The 14,878-nt window shown below is 43.6% G+C and overlaps 1 protein-coding gene across 3 annotated transcripts in view; it reads left to right on the top strand.

Annotated features, from left to right (window-relative positions):
• Positions 1–14,878, top strand: part of GRIK4 (glutamate ionotropic receptor kainate type subunit 4) — a 315,293-nt gene that overhangs the window by 195,402 nt on the left and 105,013 nt on the right. For all 3 annotated transcript variants that reach the window (XM_034754418.1, XM_034754417.1, XM_034754416.1), the window contains exon 3: positions 6,985–7,149. In XM_034754418.1, coding sequence (XP_034610309.1) covers positions 6,985–7,149 — 165 coding nt within the window. The remainder of the gene's footprint in view (positions 1–6,984; positions 7,150–14,878) is intronic.

Raw genomic sequence — 14,878 nt, 5'->3', positions numbered from 1 at the left:
GGGGGGGGAATTGTTGTGTGTGGAGGAAATGAAAACCAAAAATATGTTTTTGGCAGCTGAAATGTGAACATCGATAGCCTAAACCCAACAGTTTTATAGATTTCAGATGACATTTTTCAGTTTTTGGCAAATCTTGGGTTTTTTTTATACAAACCTGAAAACTTTTTAGGAAAAGTTTAAATTAAAACTTTATCCATCTTCAAAATTTCCCACAAGAACCAAAAATGTTCCCTGACCAGCTCTGCTTGAGATACTTTGGGGTTTAGTTTTGGAAACACTGAGCATCTACAGCTCCTATTGACTCCAATAGAAATGGGTGCTGCTCAGTGGCTCTGAAATCCCAAATGGTTTTAAGTCAAGTCCACACACCAGTGGCCACTTCTGAAAGTTGCCCATGATTCTATAACAGAAAAGCCCTGAAAGTTCTAAGGAGGAGACATTTATTATGACTGGGAGAGAAGCAGTGAAGCCATTCCATGGCTAATGAAGTTCAAAGCATTGCTGTACATTTTTTCAGGATTAAGATTTACTTGATACATCTCTCCATATTTTATAGATGGGACTAGATGAAAGTGAATTTAAATAAGGACTTTAGTCTGCACTTAATGATGCTGCTGTTAGACTAGATTTGGCAATGTGTCCCCAGACATAAAGTTTTAAAATCAACCTTTTAAAATATTAAATTAATCTTTTGGTCTGCTAGATGGAATGATAAATAAAGCTCAGTTCATCCTCATTACCCAGTCAGATTCATGGGCTGGTTTAATATCTGGTAAAAATTTACTAGTCACACAGTAAGCATGGGATGCGCAAAAACTAAAGACATAAAATGACAAGCCCTGCAGGGAATTAGGAATCTGCCACCTATATTTGAAGGAACTGGCTACTTTGTATAGGTGCCTCTTCTGCCTTCTTGATGGAATCAGAATTGCTTAGCTGACTGTCCTAGTACCTTTAGCTCAAGGAGCTAAGGTCTTGTGCTTTTGGAAAAAGAGGAACTGAGTTCTTTCCGCACTGCTGCAATGAAGTTCTAAGTGGAGCATAAGTATAGTGACTGCTGTCAAGTGAGATGATCCAAATTCTTTCCCTGTTACCAACCTGAAGTTCCAGGAAACTAGAATGTTCGGTATACCATTCCAGGTGAAGTCCTAGATGACCGACCACGTTTGCTGCAGCATCATAGACCACGATCTACTTTGGTTGCTAGGTTTAGTCGTGGTGTGCTGAGAGTTATTGCAGTAAGTAGAATTGGAATTGATTTGACTCCTTAAACAGAGAGGCAATTCTGCTTACCAGCTTTAAAAATATGGGGGATCCCATGCTGCTGGTGACTGGGGAGATAATGAGCTGTGATACACCTTTACCTTGATATAATGCGACCCGATATAACACGAATTCGGATATAACGCGGTAAAGCAGTGCTCCGGGGGGGCCGGGCTGCGCACTCCGGTGGATCAAACCCAAGTTCGATATAATGCGGTTTCATCTATAACACGGTAAGATTTTTTGGCTCCCGAGGATAGCGTTATATCAAGGTAGAGGTGTATTTATTCCCATCTACCCTAGATCTAGTGGGATGATGGAATCTAGGAGGTACCTGGTACCCACTCTCTATTCCTATCTCAGAGGGAGATAAGAGATGCTGTCAGTCTGTGCAGACTGTGGTCCTAGGAAGGCACTTATGTGCCCTGTGTTTAAGGCTGCCTTTGACTTTCTGCAATTTGCTGTGTGCCGGTGGGCCATTTTCTTTCCTCTCACACACGTGTTCTCAATGCAAGCTGTAAAGTTCAGGTGCATTCAGATCGAGAGTTTATGGAGCAAGCCACAAAGTTCAGATCCTAGATTCCGAAGTCTTTGGGTCTGGAGGTACAGTGGTTGATTTGGGCCTTCTCTATGCTGTAGTGATGGAAGAAGGGGAGTGAAAGGAATCCAAGAAAAAGTAAGTTGACAGTTAGCTTTTGGGGGTGTTTTCCCTCACGCACACATCAGCTTTTATAACACTGCTCTACAGCCAAAATGCTTCTGAAATAAATGTAGTCAAACTTTACTAATTCTGGGTCACTGAGAACGAAAATGATGCTTAAAATTGTTGATTGGCTTTAGTTTTCAAGATATGCTATTGGGTCAGTATATACGACCCTTGACTTGGGAATGGCGGAGGATAAGTGAGTTATAAAGGGAAGGGATCTCAATTTAAACCAAAAATGACTAAAATACATCTCTGACTGGATCTATGAATAAATCTATGACTGGGTTTGGACAGTACTTGCTTTTTAGGCAAAACAATGAATGATGCAATCTGAAGCTGGTATTGGGTCATACATGATATGAATTGCATCATGTTATTCCTAGAAGTCATGGAGGATGCAATCATAACGAAGCTTACATCACTCTGCTGAACAAATTGCCCTATATCAACTCTAGAAATCATACAGTATCATGCTCTCTTATTTGTCAGTGTTTGATTTTGCAAAGGGACACATTTCTGTTTAGCCAAAGTGAGCAGAGATGCCTCGTACTTGTGTGAACAGTGCAGATAACTTCCGCTATGTTTGTGGTGAAGTGACTTTTGCATCACAAAAGCGCAGTATAACCACTATGGTTAAGAAAGCCTATCACCTTTATTTTGGCTGCAAAATTGGAGATCAGGACAAGAGGTGGGCCCCACACATATGCTGCAACACTTATGCAACAAATCTTCGCCAGTGGTTGAACAGGAAAAGGAAATCTATGCCTTTTGCAGTGCCAATGATTTGGAGAGAGCCAACAGATCATCCCAGCAATTGTTACTTCTGCATGGTGCCTCCAGTTGGGAAAGGTGTGTCAAAGAAGAAAAAGTGGACTGTGCATTATCCAAACATTCCATCAGCTATACGCCTAGAACCCCACGGAGAAGGACTGCCGGTTCCTGATGCACCAGAATCATTCTCACTTGAGTCAGACAAGGAAGAGGATGAAACTTCTGATCCTGAACCATCAATGTCACAGGACCCACATTTTCTCCCATCCTCCTCCTCTGAGCCACACCTCATAACACAAGGTGAACTGAATGACCTTGTCAGGGATTTGGAACTACCCAAGAGTAAGGCAGAGCTGTTGGGCTCCAGACTACAGCAGTGGAATCTCCTGGCAGGTGACTATTGCGGGACAGTGACAAGAGATGCTCCATTTAATGAATACAAGCGACAAGCCAAGAAGCGCCGAGTAGACACTGAATAGGACTAAACTATGTACATAATAGTTTTTTGCCTTTTGTTTCATAATAAATTTTATTTATATAACCCTTTTGCTGATTTTTAAAGTGTTACATAAACAGGACAGATGAAATATTGTCATGTAAAGCAACCATAAACACATGAAAAGACCTAGGTTTACAATTTATGATTAAAACTCTACTATCTACACAATATATATAGACATAAAATGTAAAATCTTAAATATCTTAGAAACAGTAGCCAATCAGTTGTTTTAATTGTCATATTTGAATTCAGCACATCAAAATACATAATAAATAGCACATTTTATCTCTGAAGCAGACGACGTCTCAAAAATTGTAGACCAGTGTAATTTAAAATACCCATTATTAACTTTCAAAAATCCTGCAGTCAGAATTCCTGGTCTTAGAAGAAAGTGCGACCTCCTCCAGTTGCATCGTGAGATCAAGATTGTACATGCTTTGCAGATAACGATGGTGCTTGTATGTAAGCAGAGCTGAAGAGCTGGTGTTGCCTGAAGGACTGGGAATGCTCGCCAAGACATCTGTGCAGAGAGACCCATCTTACAAGAATAGCTTCCATGTGTTTCCTTATCGGAAGCTGGCTGGATTTAACACCCTGAAAACTGGAGCAAAATGGGAAGAGGAGGTCCCTTAGTGGATCTATCTATACCCCTGCCCCCACCCATCTGTCTTCCATCTGTCCCCATACACACCCATCTGTCTGTCTCACTGATACAGATTCCCATCGTATTCAAGTACCTATAGTATGGACAATACAAAGTGAAGACCTCAATGCCTGCATCTACTCAATAAACTGATTTAATTTCTAAAGTCTCTGTAATGTTATCTCTCTTTCGCATGCATTCCTGGTACAAACTATAACACGGCCAGGCAAATTTCTTGGGTGACCTAAAAAAATAAACAAATGGAACTGACTGGAAATCTCAATGTCACGTCTCTTTTCTACTCTGCTCCTTGTCCCTTAAGCTAAGTGCTGGCCCCAAATGACTGACGGCTTTACAGCTGCCATTGCAAAGTCTGACTTGTCTTCCACTAGCCCGTGTCATATAGAAGCCCAGCTGCCAAGTCGACACTTGAGCACGACATGTTGTTTTATAGTAAACGCCAGACAGGAGGGGAAGTGGAAGGAGTGGGGGGGGGAGGGAGAAAACCTTGTAGTGCAAAGATGATTCTGCTTGTCAGCTGCCCAAACGCTCCAGAAACACATCCTTAATAGCCCCGACGATGCGGCCGCTTTGCTTGTTTTAAAATCACAACAAGCTTTCGCTGCAGGTGAAATGTGCCAGATTGGAGCGTTGCTCATTAGCGGCGACCAGATAGCTGCGAACTTTATTTATTTATTTATTTGTTTGTTTATTTCTCACCAGCTTGCCCGGTGCAGCATTGGCTGGCATTCTGGGGCTCTCGCACTGAGCTGGGGAGACACCTGAGTAACTGCTCTCCGTCCATGGGCGGGCCTCTCCTTTCACTCCTGTGGAAGTTTCGCATGCGTGTCTTTGGGGAGAATTCTCATGCGAATTATCCCTGAATGGAGGGGAAGAAAGTGGCTTGCATGTCCTGAAGCTGGAGCTGTGTGAAATGAAACCCCAAATCTCAGTGGCCTGGTTGGGGTTTCATTATAAACTCTCGGCATAGGCCAGGTTGGTCTAAATGTTTCCTTGGGTTCCCAAGCCTTTGGAATGAACCGGGGTTACAGCAGTATAGGTCCAGCAGGTTGTGGTTGTGAGGGCTAGGTGAGATGGGGTACAGCTGAGGAACACAGGAGTGCTGGCATTGTGCCTTCCATAGATTGAATTGCATGAAGAGGAGCTCAAAAGCTGTGTATGCGAAACCCTGTAGAAGAAATGCTCAGTGCAAGCAGCTACCCCCTGCATGGGTCTCTCTACGCCCAAGGCAACCATAATGTGATCCTTTATGTGCTTATCCCAGAATCATGTCTAGTTCTCAGCCTCTCAGCCTGAAACATCTGGCTAATAGGGCATCAGGAGGAAACTTTCCCTGGGGGCAGGTTATTCCATAACTGCCCACCACACGATTTTTGCACCTTCGCTTGAAGCAGTTGGTGTAGACCACTGCAGACAGAAGAGTGGGCTAGATGGACCACGGGTCCGATCCAGCATTACAGTTCCTATGACAGAAATGCCATCACCTGGCTCAAATGGCAACTCCTTGGGATGACTTTGGGATCTTTTGGTCCCAGCTGGGAGTTTCTCTTTTTGTCCAGCCCAGTGGTTTTCAACCTTTTTTTCATTTGCGGACCCCTAAAAATTCTTGAACGGAGGTGCGGACCCCTTTAGAAATCCTAGACATGGACCCCCAGGGATCTGCAGACCACAGGTTGAAAACCGCTGGCCCTAGCCAACATTCTCCTTTAACTTCCCATATGCCTTCTGCGTGTATATTCTCTTGTTTTCCCCCTCCGCTGTTAGAGCAGCACTGTGCTTCAGGTTACAGCCAATTTGCTTTATTTCATCTGTCAGTTCTTTCTCCCAAAAAAAGCTTCTGCAGCAAAGTGATGCATTTCAAAGCTCTAACGAGGCCCCCAATTGCTGTAGCTAGTATTTTGTGTGTGTGAGTGTGTGTGAGAGCGAGAGAGAGATTTACACCCACATAACTCTGTTTTGGTGGCTGTGATGCTGTTGTAAAACCAGTGTGAGGGAGATAAGCATCGGGCCCATTTGTATTCGCACACCGAAAAAAAATGCTCTCTCCCCAACTAAGATTTAATAGCTAAGCCCTGCAACAAGCTCTGTTATTAACAAGACTCAGCAAACCATACTGCAGAAATTTTACTAACACACTGTGAAGTATTTAGATTAATGCCACTAAACTCCAATCTATTTTTACCTTCTAGAAACAAACAAACAAAAAGTGCACGATGATATCTCCCCCGCGTAGGACGAATTTGAATAGGCAGATGGTTTTACACTGGGCCTTGATGGACAGCAAATTTGGGCCCAGGAGATAAGATCAAGAATCAAGTGCCTTCTGTTGAAAAATATTTCTCCCATCACTCCCACCCGGGCCCACTCACTTCCGGAAATATCCAGACTGTGAAAGCTGATTTGCTGGTGTTAGTGCAGCACAGAGACTTTGTTAAATGAATGAACAAAGACCATTGTGTGTGTGTGTGTGTGAGAGAGAGAGAGAGAGTCATAAATCGCATTAAATCATAATTGTTCCGGTCATTCATACAAATCTTGGATCTGTCCATGGATCCAAGTATACAACACACGACTGTATGCTTTGTACTAGGGTGGCACTTAGGACTCTCAATCAAGGATGAGGGTCCTACTGTGCTAGGCGCTGCACAGACAAGTAACAAAGCTCGGCTTCGGAGAGCTCACAATGTACGTGTGAGACCAGACGAAACAGACGGAGAGGGTGAGGGTGGGTGAGGTGACGGTAAAACAAACAGAGCTTAGCGGAAATGCGCATGGCTCACCATATGCCTACCCAGTGCCTGATGATAACACAAGACTTTAGCGGGACTGTGCCTGGGCACAGGTTTCAGTTTGCCCGGATCCAGCTGCAAGATCAGGGCCTTATTTATTGATATAATTATCTAGCTGGTTCATGCCCTCATACAAGTATTGAAAACCAGCTTTGCAAACTGGCCAGTAAAATTTGCCAGGACAGTCGGGCTCTTCGCTTTCTGCCATGCTGCCCGCCACAGTGGAATGGTTAGGTTCTGCTCTGTACCGATTTCCGTTTCTGAGTTGCTGACCTTTCGCCTTGTTTCCTAGCCGCCATTTTGGATGACCCGATGGAGTGCAGCAGAGGGGAGAGGCTGTCCATTACTCTAGCGAAGAATCGTATTAACCGTGCACCAGAGCGAGCGGGAAAAGCCAAAGTGGAGGTGGACATTTTTGAGCTGCTGAGAGACAGCGAATATGAGACAGCTGAAACCAGTACGTACATCACAGTGTCACCATTCCTTTCTTTGCCTGTGCATCTCCAAGTGCCTCTCTCTACAGCGGCATTGTAGGTGTCCAGTGGGCAGGATCTGCAGAAGTTTCCTACTGAGTGTGATGCCCACATTGGCAAATAATCTAATTATAATCCAGTGGAGCTGCTCACTGTAGTAAGCGCTACTCTGTCATGAGCACTGGAAAGATCAAAACTCCATATTCAGACACTGAATGGTTCTCTAGCTTTGGTAGTGTCTTAGGGTACGTCCAGACTACCCGCCGTATCGGCGGGTAGCGATCGATTTATCGGGGATCGATATATTGTGTCTCGTTAAGACGCGATATATCGATCCCCAAACGTGCGCCCCGTCGACTCCGGAACTCCACCGGAGCGAGCAGCGGTAGCGGAGTCAACGTGGGAGCCACGGCCGTCGATCCCGCGGTGTGAGGACCCAAGATAAATCAGTCTAAGATACTTCGACTTCAGCTACGCTATTCACATAGCTGAAGTTGCGTATCTTAGATCGATTCCCCTCCCACTCCCTCCAGTGTAGACCAGCCCTTAAAGGCACAGGTTGTCACAGCTCCCCAAGTGAAGTAGGGTATAGGAACAGGGTATTCTTCCTTTTTAAAAGTTTGTGTGCCCTCTAGTGGTGCTCACAAGCTATTTAAAGGGGTATTACCCTTTTCTCAGACACCAGATCATCATGCTGCTAAAGTTTACTGGCCGGCCACATTGCTACATATATGAGGGTATGTCTACACATACTGCACTACAGTGGTACTGCTACAGCATGTCTGGTAAAGAAGCTCTATGCCGATGGGAGAGACCTCTCCCATCGGCATAATAAAACCACCTCTGCGAACTGAAGAAGCTGTTCCGGGACATAGTGCTGCGCACAAGAGCGCTAATGTCGGTGTGACTTACGTCGCTCAGTTTATTCACACCCCTGAGCAACATATGTGATGCTAACATAGGCTGTAGTGTAGACGTAGCCTGAAATTCACACGAGTACAAAATTTCCACTGCAGAGCTGTCTAACGGCAGATCTACACTAGAAAATTAGATTGACCCAGCTACGTTGCTCAGGAGGGTGAAAAATCCACACCCCTGAAGGACGTAGTTAAGCCCACCTAGCTCCCCACTGCAGTTCTAGGTGGCTGGACCTAGCTACAGCCTCTCGGGAGGGTGGATTCACTGCAGCGATGGGTGGTTGTAATGAGCATCTACACGGAAGCTGTGCCGCTGTAGCATTTTAAGTGTAGACATAATCTACTTAAAGCATGTCTAGGCTTGGAAAAGAAATAGGGTTTTACAACGTGTTAGCTAACATTTCTCACACTGACATCTTCTTAAATTCCACTTAGTGCTTGATGTCAGCAAAGCCAAACATGGTAGCTGGTCCAGTATCTTAAGACACCACTGTATTTGTTTACACTAGGTGCTAAGTAATTTTTTTAGACTGGTATGTTGTCTGTTAAAACTCTTGACTGTTTTCCTAGAGGAAATTTACGCCCTATATTGCTGTCAGTTTCCCTAATATAGATTAATCTGTAGTCTACATGTGCCCTTAAGGTTTGTGGCTTTAGATATCAGCTTTTCACATCCACATCCATGACTTAAAAGCTGGCTTTATTTGTATTTATTTTTTAACACTGAAGAGTGTTAATAAGTCAGATGTCACCTAAGTCCTTTGGTTAGTTGTCTTCCCATCTCCTCCCAGCCCTGCCAAAATTCCCCAAACCTATAGTGACTGCCCCTTACAGAAACATGCATGGCTGGAAGAGACATCTAAAAGTCATTTAGTCTAGTGCAGACCTCAATAATGAGGCAGAATTATGTATACCTAAACCATCCCTGACAGGTGTTTGTCTAACTGTTCTTAAAAACCTCCAATGATGGGGATGCCACAACCTCCCGAGGTAACCTGTACAGTGCTTAATTATCCTTAGAGATAGACAGATTTTCCTAATATCTAACCTAAATCTCCCTTGCTGCAAACTAAGCCAATTACTTTATGTCCAACTCTCAGTGGACATGGAGAAGAATTGATCACCGTCCTCGTTATAAAACAACCTTCCCTCCCACACCCTCCCCTCAGTCTTCTCTTTTCTAGCATAGTATAGCAAGGCTGTAATTCTCCTCTACCAGCTGGTTTTAAAAGCCCATAGAAAATATGTGAAATTATATAGAGACACAAGATGGGTGAGGTAATATCTTTTATTAGACCAACTTCTGTTGGTGAGAGAGACAAGTTTTCGAGCTATGCAGAGCTCTGCTTCAGATCTTTGTCAGCTCAAAAGTTTGTCTCTTTCATCAGCAAAAGTTGATCCAATAAAAGATATTCTCACCCACCTTGTCTCTCTAGTATCCTGGGACCCACATGGCTACAACAACACTGCAAACATTAAACGATGTAGGTTTTTAGAGCAATTTCTATGCAACCCTATTCAATGACTATAGAACCCTATTGGTTTCATCTCTGTTTAGTTCTGTAGGGCTTTCCCTTAAGGGTGAGATGTAGGATGTTAAAAGTGGGCATTGGCTGGACATCTTCAGTAACTACTTTTCATAACCTTCGGCCTTGATTCCTGCATGGTATGAAGACCCCTCCATCGCCATATGGTTCAATGGGAGTCTGATGCTCATCACTGCACGTGTGACGTCAACCATCTGCTCCTTGATTCCCCAAACAGGCATCTATGATGTTCATGCAGCCATTTCTCTGCATTGGATAAATACCATACAGGTCAGGAAATACTTGCATTTCCATCGATACATCTGAGCCCATCACCCATGAGACAGGTAGGCTAAAAACTTCAGGCCATGCTTACATTACAGCTGTTACAGTGGCACAGTTAAGGCACTGCAGCAACATTACTGTAATGTCATAGATGCTTCCTACATCCACAGAAGGGCTTTCTCCATCTATGCAGTTAATCCACCCCCTCAAGATGCATGGAAGAATTCTTCTGTTGACCTAGTCACATCCACACTCGGGGTTAGGTCAACCTAAGTACAGTACTCAGTGTGACATTTTTCACAGACCTGGGCAACAGAGCTAGGTCAATCTAATTTTTAAGCATAGACCCAGCCTCGCATATGGCATCTCAGAGACTGTTTAAAGCATTAATCCTCTGCCTCTGCCTGTTGATCACTTTAGGATCCCGCATGTAATCCTTTCTGGTCCTCATGTCTGATTAGTGCCATGCTCATTCTGTTTTATTCCCCCCATCCCAAGGCAGAGCTAGTAAGTAGAGCATCAGTCATGGGAGGACTTCCTAACCTGCTTCATAGTGAGCAGAGAGAAGAGGAGCACTGAGCAAACAGCCCTGGCTGTGTGGGCATTACCAGGGTCCGTTTCCCATTTGCACTCCTTGGGAAGTGTGTCCCACTCCAGAATACAGCCCATGTCCTTCCAGCAGCCCTTAGTAGGAGAGGAAATGAAAACGGTGCACTGTTTCCCTTGATTGTTCGTTTTGTGCACTTATTGTGTCACCTCTTTGAATTACATGGCAGCATTTTCTGTTCCCCTTTTCTTTAACACAAACCTCCTCTGTGTATCACTATTTGTGTTGTTTAACCTCTGCCAGAAAACGGGCAGGGTTTGCAAGGTGGCCAGATTTAACGTGGTAAAAATCTTGCAGCCGATTTCCCTCTCCCTTACACCAGTGTACATTTAACAATAGCTGGTTGGAAGTTTTCTGACTGGAACATTTTTCTGTTGGAAATGCCGGTTCACCAAAAGTGAAATGTTTTGCGGAAACATGTCGATTTTGACAACATTTCGTTTTGGAACAAAAAGCCAGAATGGAGCATCCTGATGAGGTGACAATGTTCCATTTCAGCCTTTTCACAGAAAAATGCTTTGAATTCCTATTTTGCAATGACTTGTCTTTTCATTTTTTTAAAAAATTCTGAAACATATAGTGTAATATAAAAGAAAAAAGTGAAATCAGAAAAATATGTTTCAGTTTTATTTCATTTAACCCTAAATGATTGTTGTTCAGAATTTTGTTTCTCAGGAAATTTCAATTTGTTTTGTTTTTGTTATTTTCAGAATTAAAAAAAATATTTTTAAAATAGTGGAATTTCCCACAAAACAGGAAATCCGGTTCCTGCACACCTCTGTGATTAATGTCAATAAAGTTATTCATGATTTGCATGAATGTTAGACGAGAACCAGGCCCTTTAGAGTTAAGGATTGCCTGGCTTTTTGAATACCTGACTTCTCAGCTTTAACATGATGCTAATGCTGTCATTGCATTTAATATTAATAAAAGTAGCTTAGATGTTTTAACCTATCACAGCAAAATTTTTGTACACCTCTTTAATATTGTTCTCAGATTTCACGCTTTTTGAATTGCTCCAAAACATCACAGCTAATATATGTAGCTGACTGATTCTAGGAATGTTGCTATTGCAGCTGAAAAATGACATTTTGTATCACAGATGATTAACAATTTGAGAGAAGAAAGGCTTTTGTGGGTTTCTTTACATTTTATTTTAAAACTATTTTTCTTCTTCTTTTTTATGTTGAGTGAGGTATTTTAATGCATGTGGCTACAAATATGCCATTCCTAGAACGGATAGAAAATGAACAGGTCTTAATCAAATTCATGCATGGTTTGCCACTGCCGCTTTATATCTAAAGGGAAGCAAATGTATCAACTTGTTCTTGTAAAGAAAGCATCTGTAAATTACTATGGTTTGAAGTAAGCCTGCAGTAAAAGGGTTATGGATGGGGCAGTTTTGTCATTACAGGCAAAGCCTGCTTTTCTCAGTGTGTTTGACTTTTCAAATCTCTCTTCAGAGATCCAAAATGGGCTGTTTAATCACATCTTTATCTAAACCACCTTCTCTTGAGGTCCAGGAAGGGACTGTTTTTCTACTGATCAATCTGTCTCCTGTGATCTAACGCATCTTCTATGAACCTTCCTTCTGCTAATCCAAACACCTAGAGGCTGTTCAGCCACTACCATGACCAACTGGGGGATTTCTGGCTTTAATGTACACACGAAAATAATATTTCTATGTGCTTAGCTGATGCTTCCATAGTCGTAGCCACGTCATATTATGCTGTGAACCCATCAGATTTCACAAGCTAAGCAGGGTTGGGCCAGGTCAGTAATAAGATGTGGGAATACATAGGATGCTGCAGGAAATAGTGTTGGCAATTTCAGTAAGTGATGGTCTCACTCGGAGTTAGCGCCCTAGTATTCCACTGGGGTCATTGCATTGCTGGAAGTGTCGTCTTTCAGAAGAGAAACAAGGCTTAGCCATTTGTGGTCAGTAAAGATCCCACAATGCTTTTCACAAGAGCTCAGATGTTAGACCCCTGCCAAATTCCGGCTGGGGTAATTGCATTTGTAACCCCCTTGTGTAGTTTCATTTGGATTCAAGATTCTTCTTTGCTTCCTGTCCCAAATTGTTGTGAAGGGTTGCTATGTGTTGCCTAATAGCTGCAAAGGTCTTCACCTGAGGTGGATGCACTTACTGATGCGTGAAGTGTTTTCTATGGAGGCAGAGTTTATGTATGAATATACAAAGTGCTTGGAGATCCTTAGAAATGAAAGCCACCATCTTTATTAATTAGCTGTATGTATCTAATCTGAACTCTGTTAGGTTTTTTATTTACAGAAATCGTTCCTTGCTCATTTAAAATGTCTCTTGCAGTTGTCTGAACATGCACACCCATGCTCGTTTCTTAGCTTTCGTATAAAGGTCCTGCTTTATTAGGGCCTGATTCAGGAAAGCACATAAACACCTGTGTCACAGAGTGAGATAGGTCTGTATCAAATGATATTGTGCAGTGTGCATTAAATGCATATCTAAACTTGCCTGAGGGCAACCTATTGAAATGCATTCCAGATAGGTGCCTTACCTGGAAAAAGGGATTGACACTTAGTTGAAGGACTATCACAGGGAAGCCATCAAGGTGGGAATCTGGGGCCATCAACTTTGAATGACTCTCCACCCCGGCTTACTCCTGTGGAACAATGTTTTTTCTACACTTGGGCCTGCAGGTGGGGCCAGCATGACTGGGGGAGGGAGACTGGAGCATCCCAGTGAAGCACACAGAGGAGAAACAGAGGTCTGGCTAAGAACTGGGTGCTGCTCTGTGAGGGAGGGACTCCGCCTTGCCTGAACCTCTTGCAAACCTTGGACTCACACAAAGTGGTGAGATCAACTCAGGTGAAGGGGCCTCTCAGGACTTCAGCTTTGTTTCCAAGATCTTTAACTCTTGAGTGCTTGAAGAGTTAGGTGTGTGTGGTTAAGAAATCCCTCGGCTAAGCCTGTGGTCCTTGCTTTCCTGCCATGCTGTCTCCAAAGTGGCTAACCTAGAAGCCTGGAGTGGCCAAAAGTTAGCAAGGAAGCGGAACAGAGATCCCAGCTCGAGAGCAAAGGACTGAAAGGTGTGAGGTAGGAGTATGAGAGTTGGCTTCTGGAAGAAGTTGGGAGCTTTCTCATCTGGAAACTGACTAAAGAAGAAAGTCAGAGGGAGAGACAGCCTGAAAATGGTGTTCGCTGGTGAATTGCTCTGGGCTGATCAGAATGGACAATGCTTGAACTTTTATGTCTCTGTGTTAACCTACAGACATCCAGTGCTGAATTCCACTTGATTATTAAACCCTATTGTTTTGAGAACCACTGTTTGAGTGTCACTGCAAGTATTTGGGGAGGTGCATTAGTCCTGGAGAGTGTACAAGTCTCTAAGCAGGACAGGCTGAGCTGTCTGATGGCATGAAGTAGGAGCGTTGAAGTCCCAGAGGTTCAGTCTCTGGAGGCAGTGAGGCTTATTCTGAAGGAAGAGTGGGACTCCTTGGGGACCTGGCACATCGAAGGGTTTCCTGGGGGCGGGGGCATAGCACTGATAACACAGGTGAAGATTGGTCCAGATCTTGGACTGTCAGCAGACTTATAGCAATTCATACCATCTGAGAATCTGGCCTGGAGAGTCTAGTGTCTAAACAATATCCATCAGTTGAAGTTCCGAGTCTTCTATGCCAGTGACTGCTAGCATCTGTGGTTCTCTGGGTCCATTTTCGTCAGTCCAGTTACACCAGGGATGAATGTGGCATTATGTGGACAATTCTGCATCCTCAAGAGGGCTGGTCTCTGAGCACACATAGACCGGTGTATGTAGTAGACTTAGGAGTCTAGACATGAGCTACCTGCTGCAGTTTGTCTTCATGGGTGAAGTACCCTGAGATAGAAAGACTGTTCGGGTTACAAGAGGCGCTCTCCTTACATGGTCTAATCCTCGGCCTCAGGCATCTCCACTTTGTTGCAGTGTTTTTTCTCTAATTCCGTAGTATGTTTCACCCTGAGAGTGATAAGCTGCCTGTTTTTCCTCTGACAATCGTTGCAACTCAGTTGCTATGACTACTTAATCTATTCTCCCAGTCTCTTTGTTCTTGGCTACCTGAGAGACAAAGGGAAAGGGCTCGCCAAACTTTCTCCTGCATGCATGACAAAAATCCCCCCTAGGACTTTTGACTTATTCAAAGGCCCACAAATAGGAGAGGGAGCCCACATCTTCTTCCTAGATGCTGGCAGACGCCTGATACTCTGCAGAATAGCTGAACGGTCCCAGCTGTCACCAGGGACTGATGAATGTTTCTAAAACAGAATGCACAGTTTGCAAATTGCTAATATTCTTATTCAAAAAGGGCTATTCAAGAGGTATAAGTGTCTGCAAATTTCTAAGCACAGAGAAGCAAGTGC

The sequence above is a fragment of the Trachemys scripta genome, chromosome 21 (assembly GCF_013100865.1).
Source record: "Trachemys scripta elegans isolate TJP31775 chromosome 21, CAS_Tse_1.0, whole genome shotgun sequence".
Lineage (NCBI taxonomy): Eukaryota > Metazoa > Chordata > Testudines > Emydidae > Trachemys > Trachemys scripta.
The sequence above is the reverse complement of the archived record's forward strand: the minus strand, read 5'-3'. Positions and strand labels throughout refer to the sequence as shown.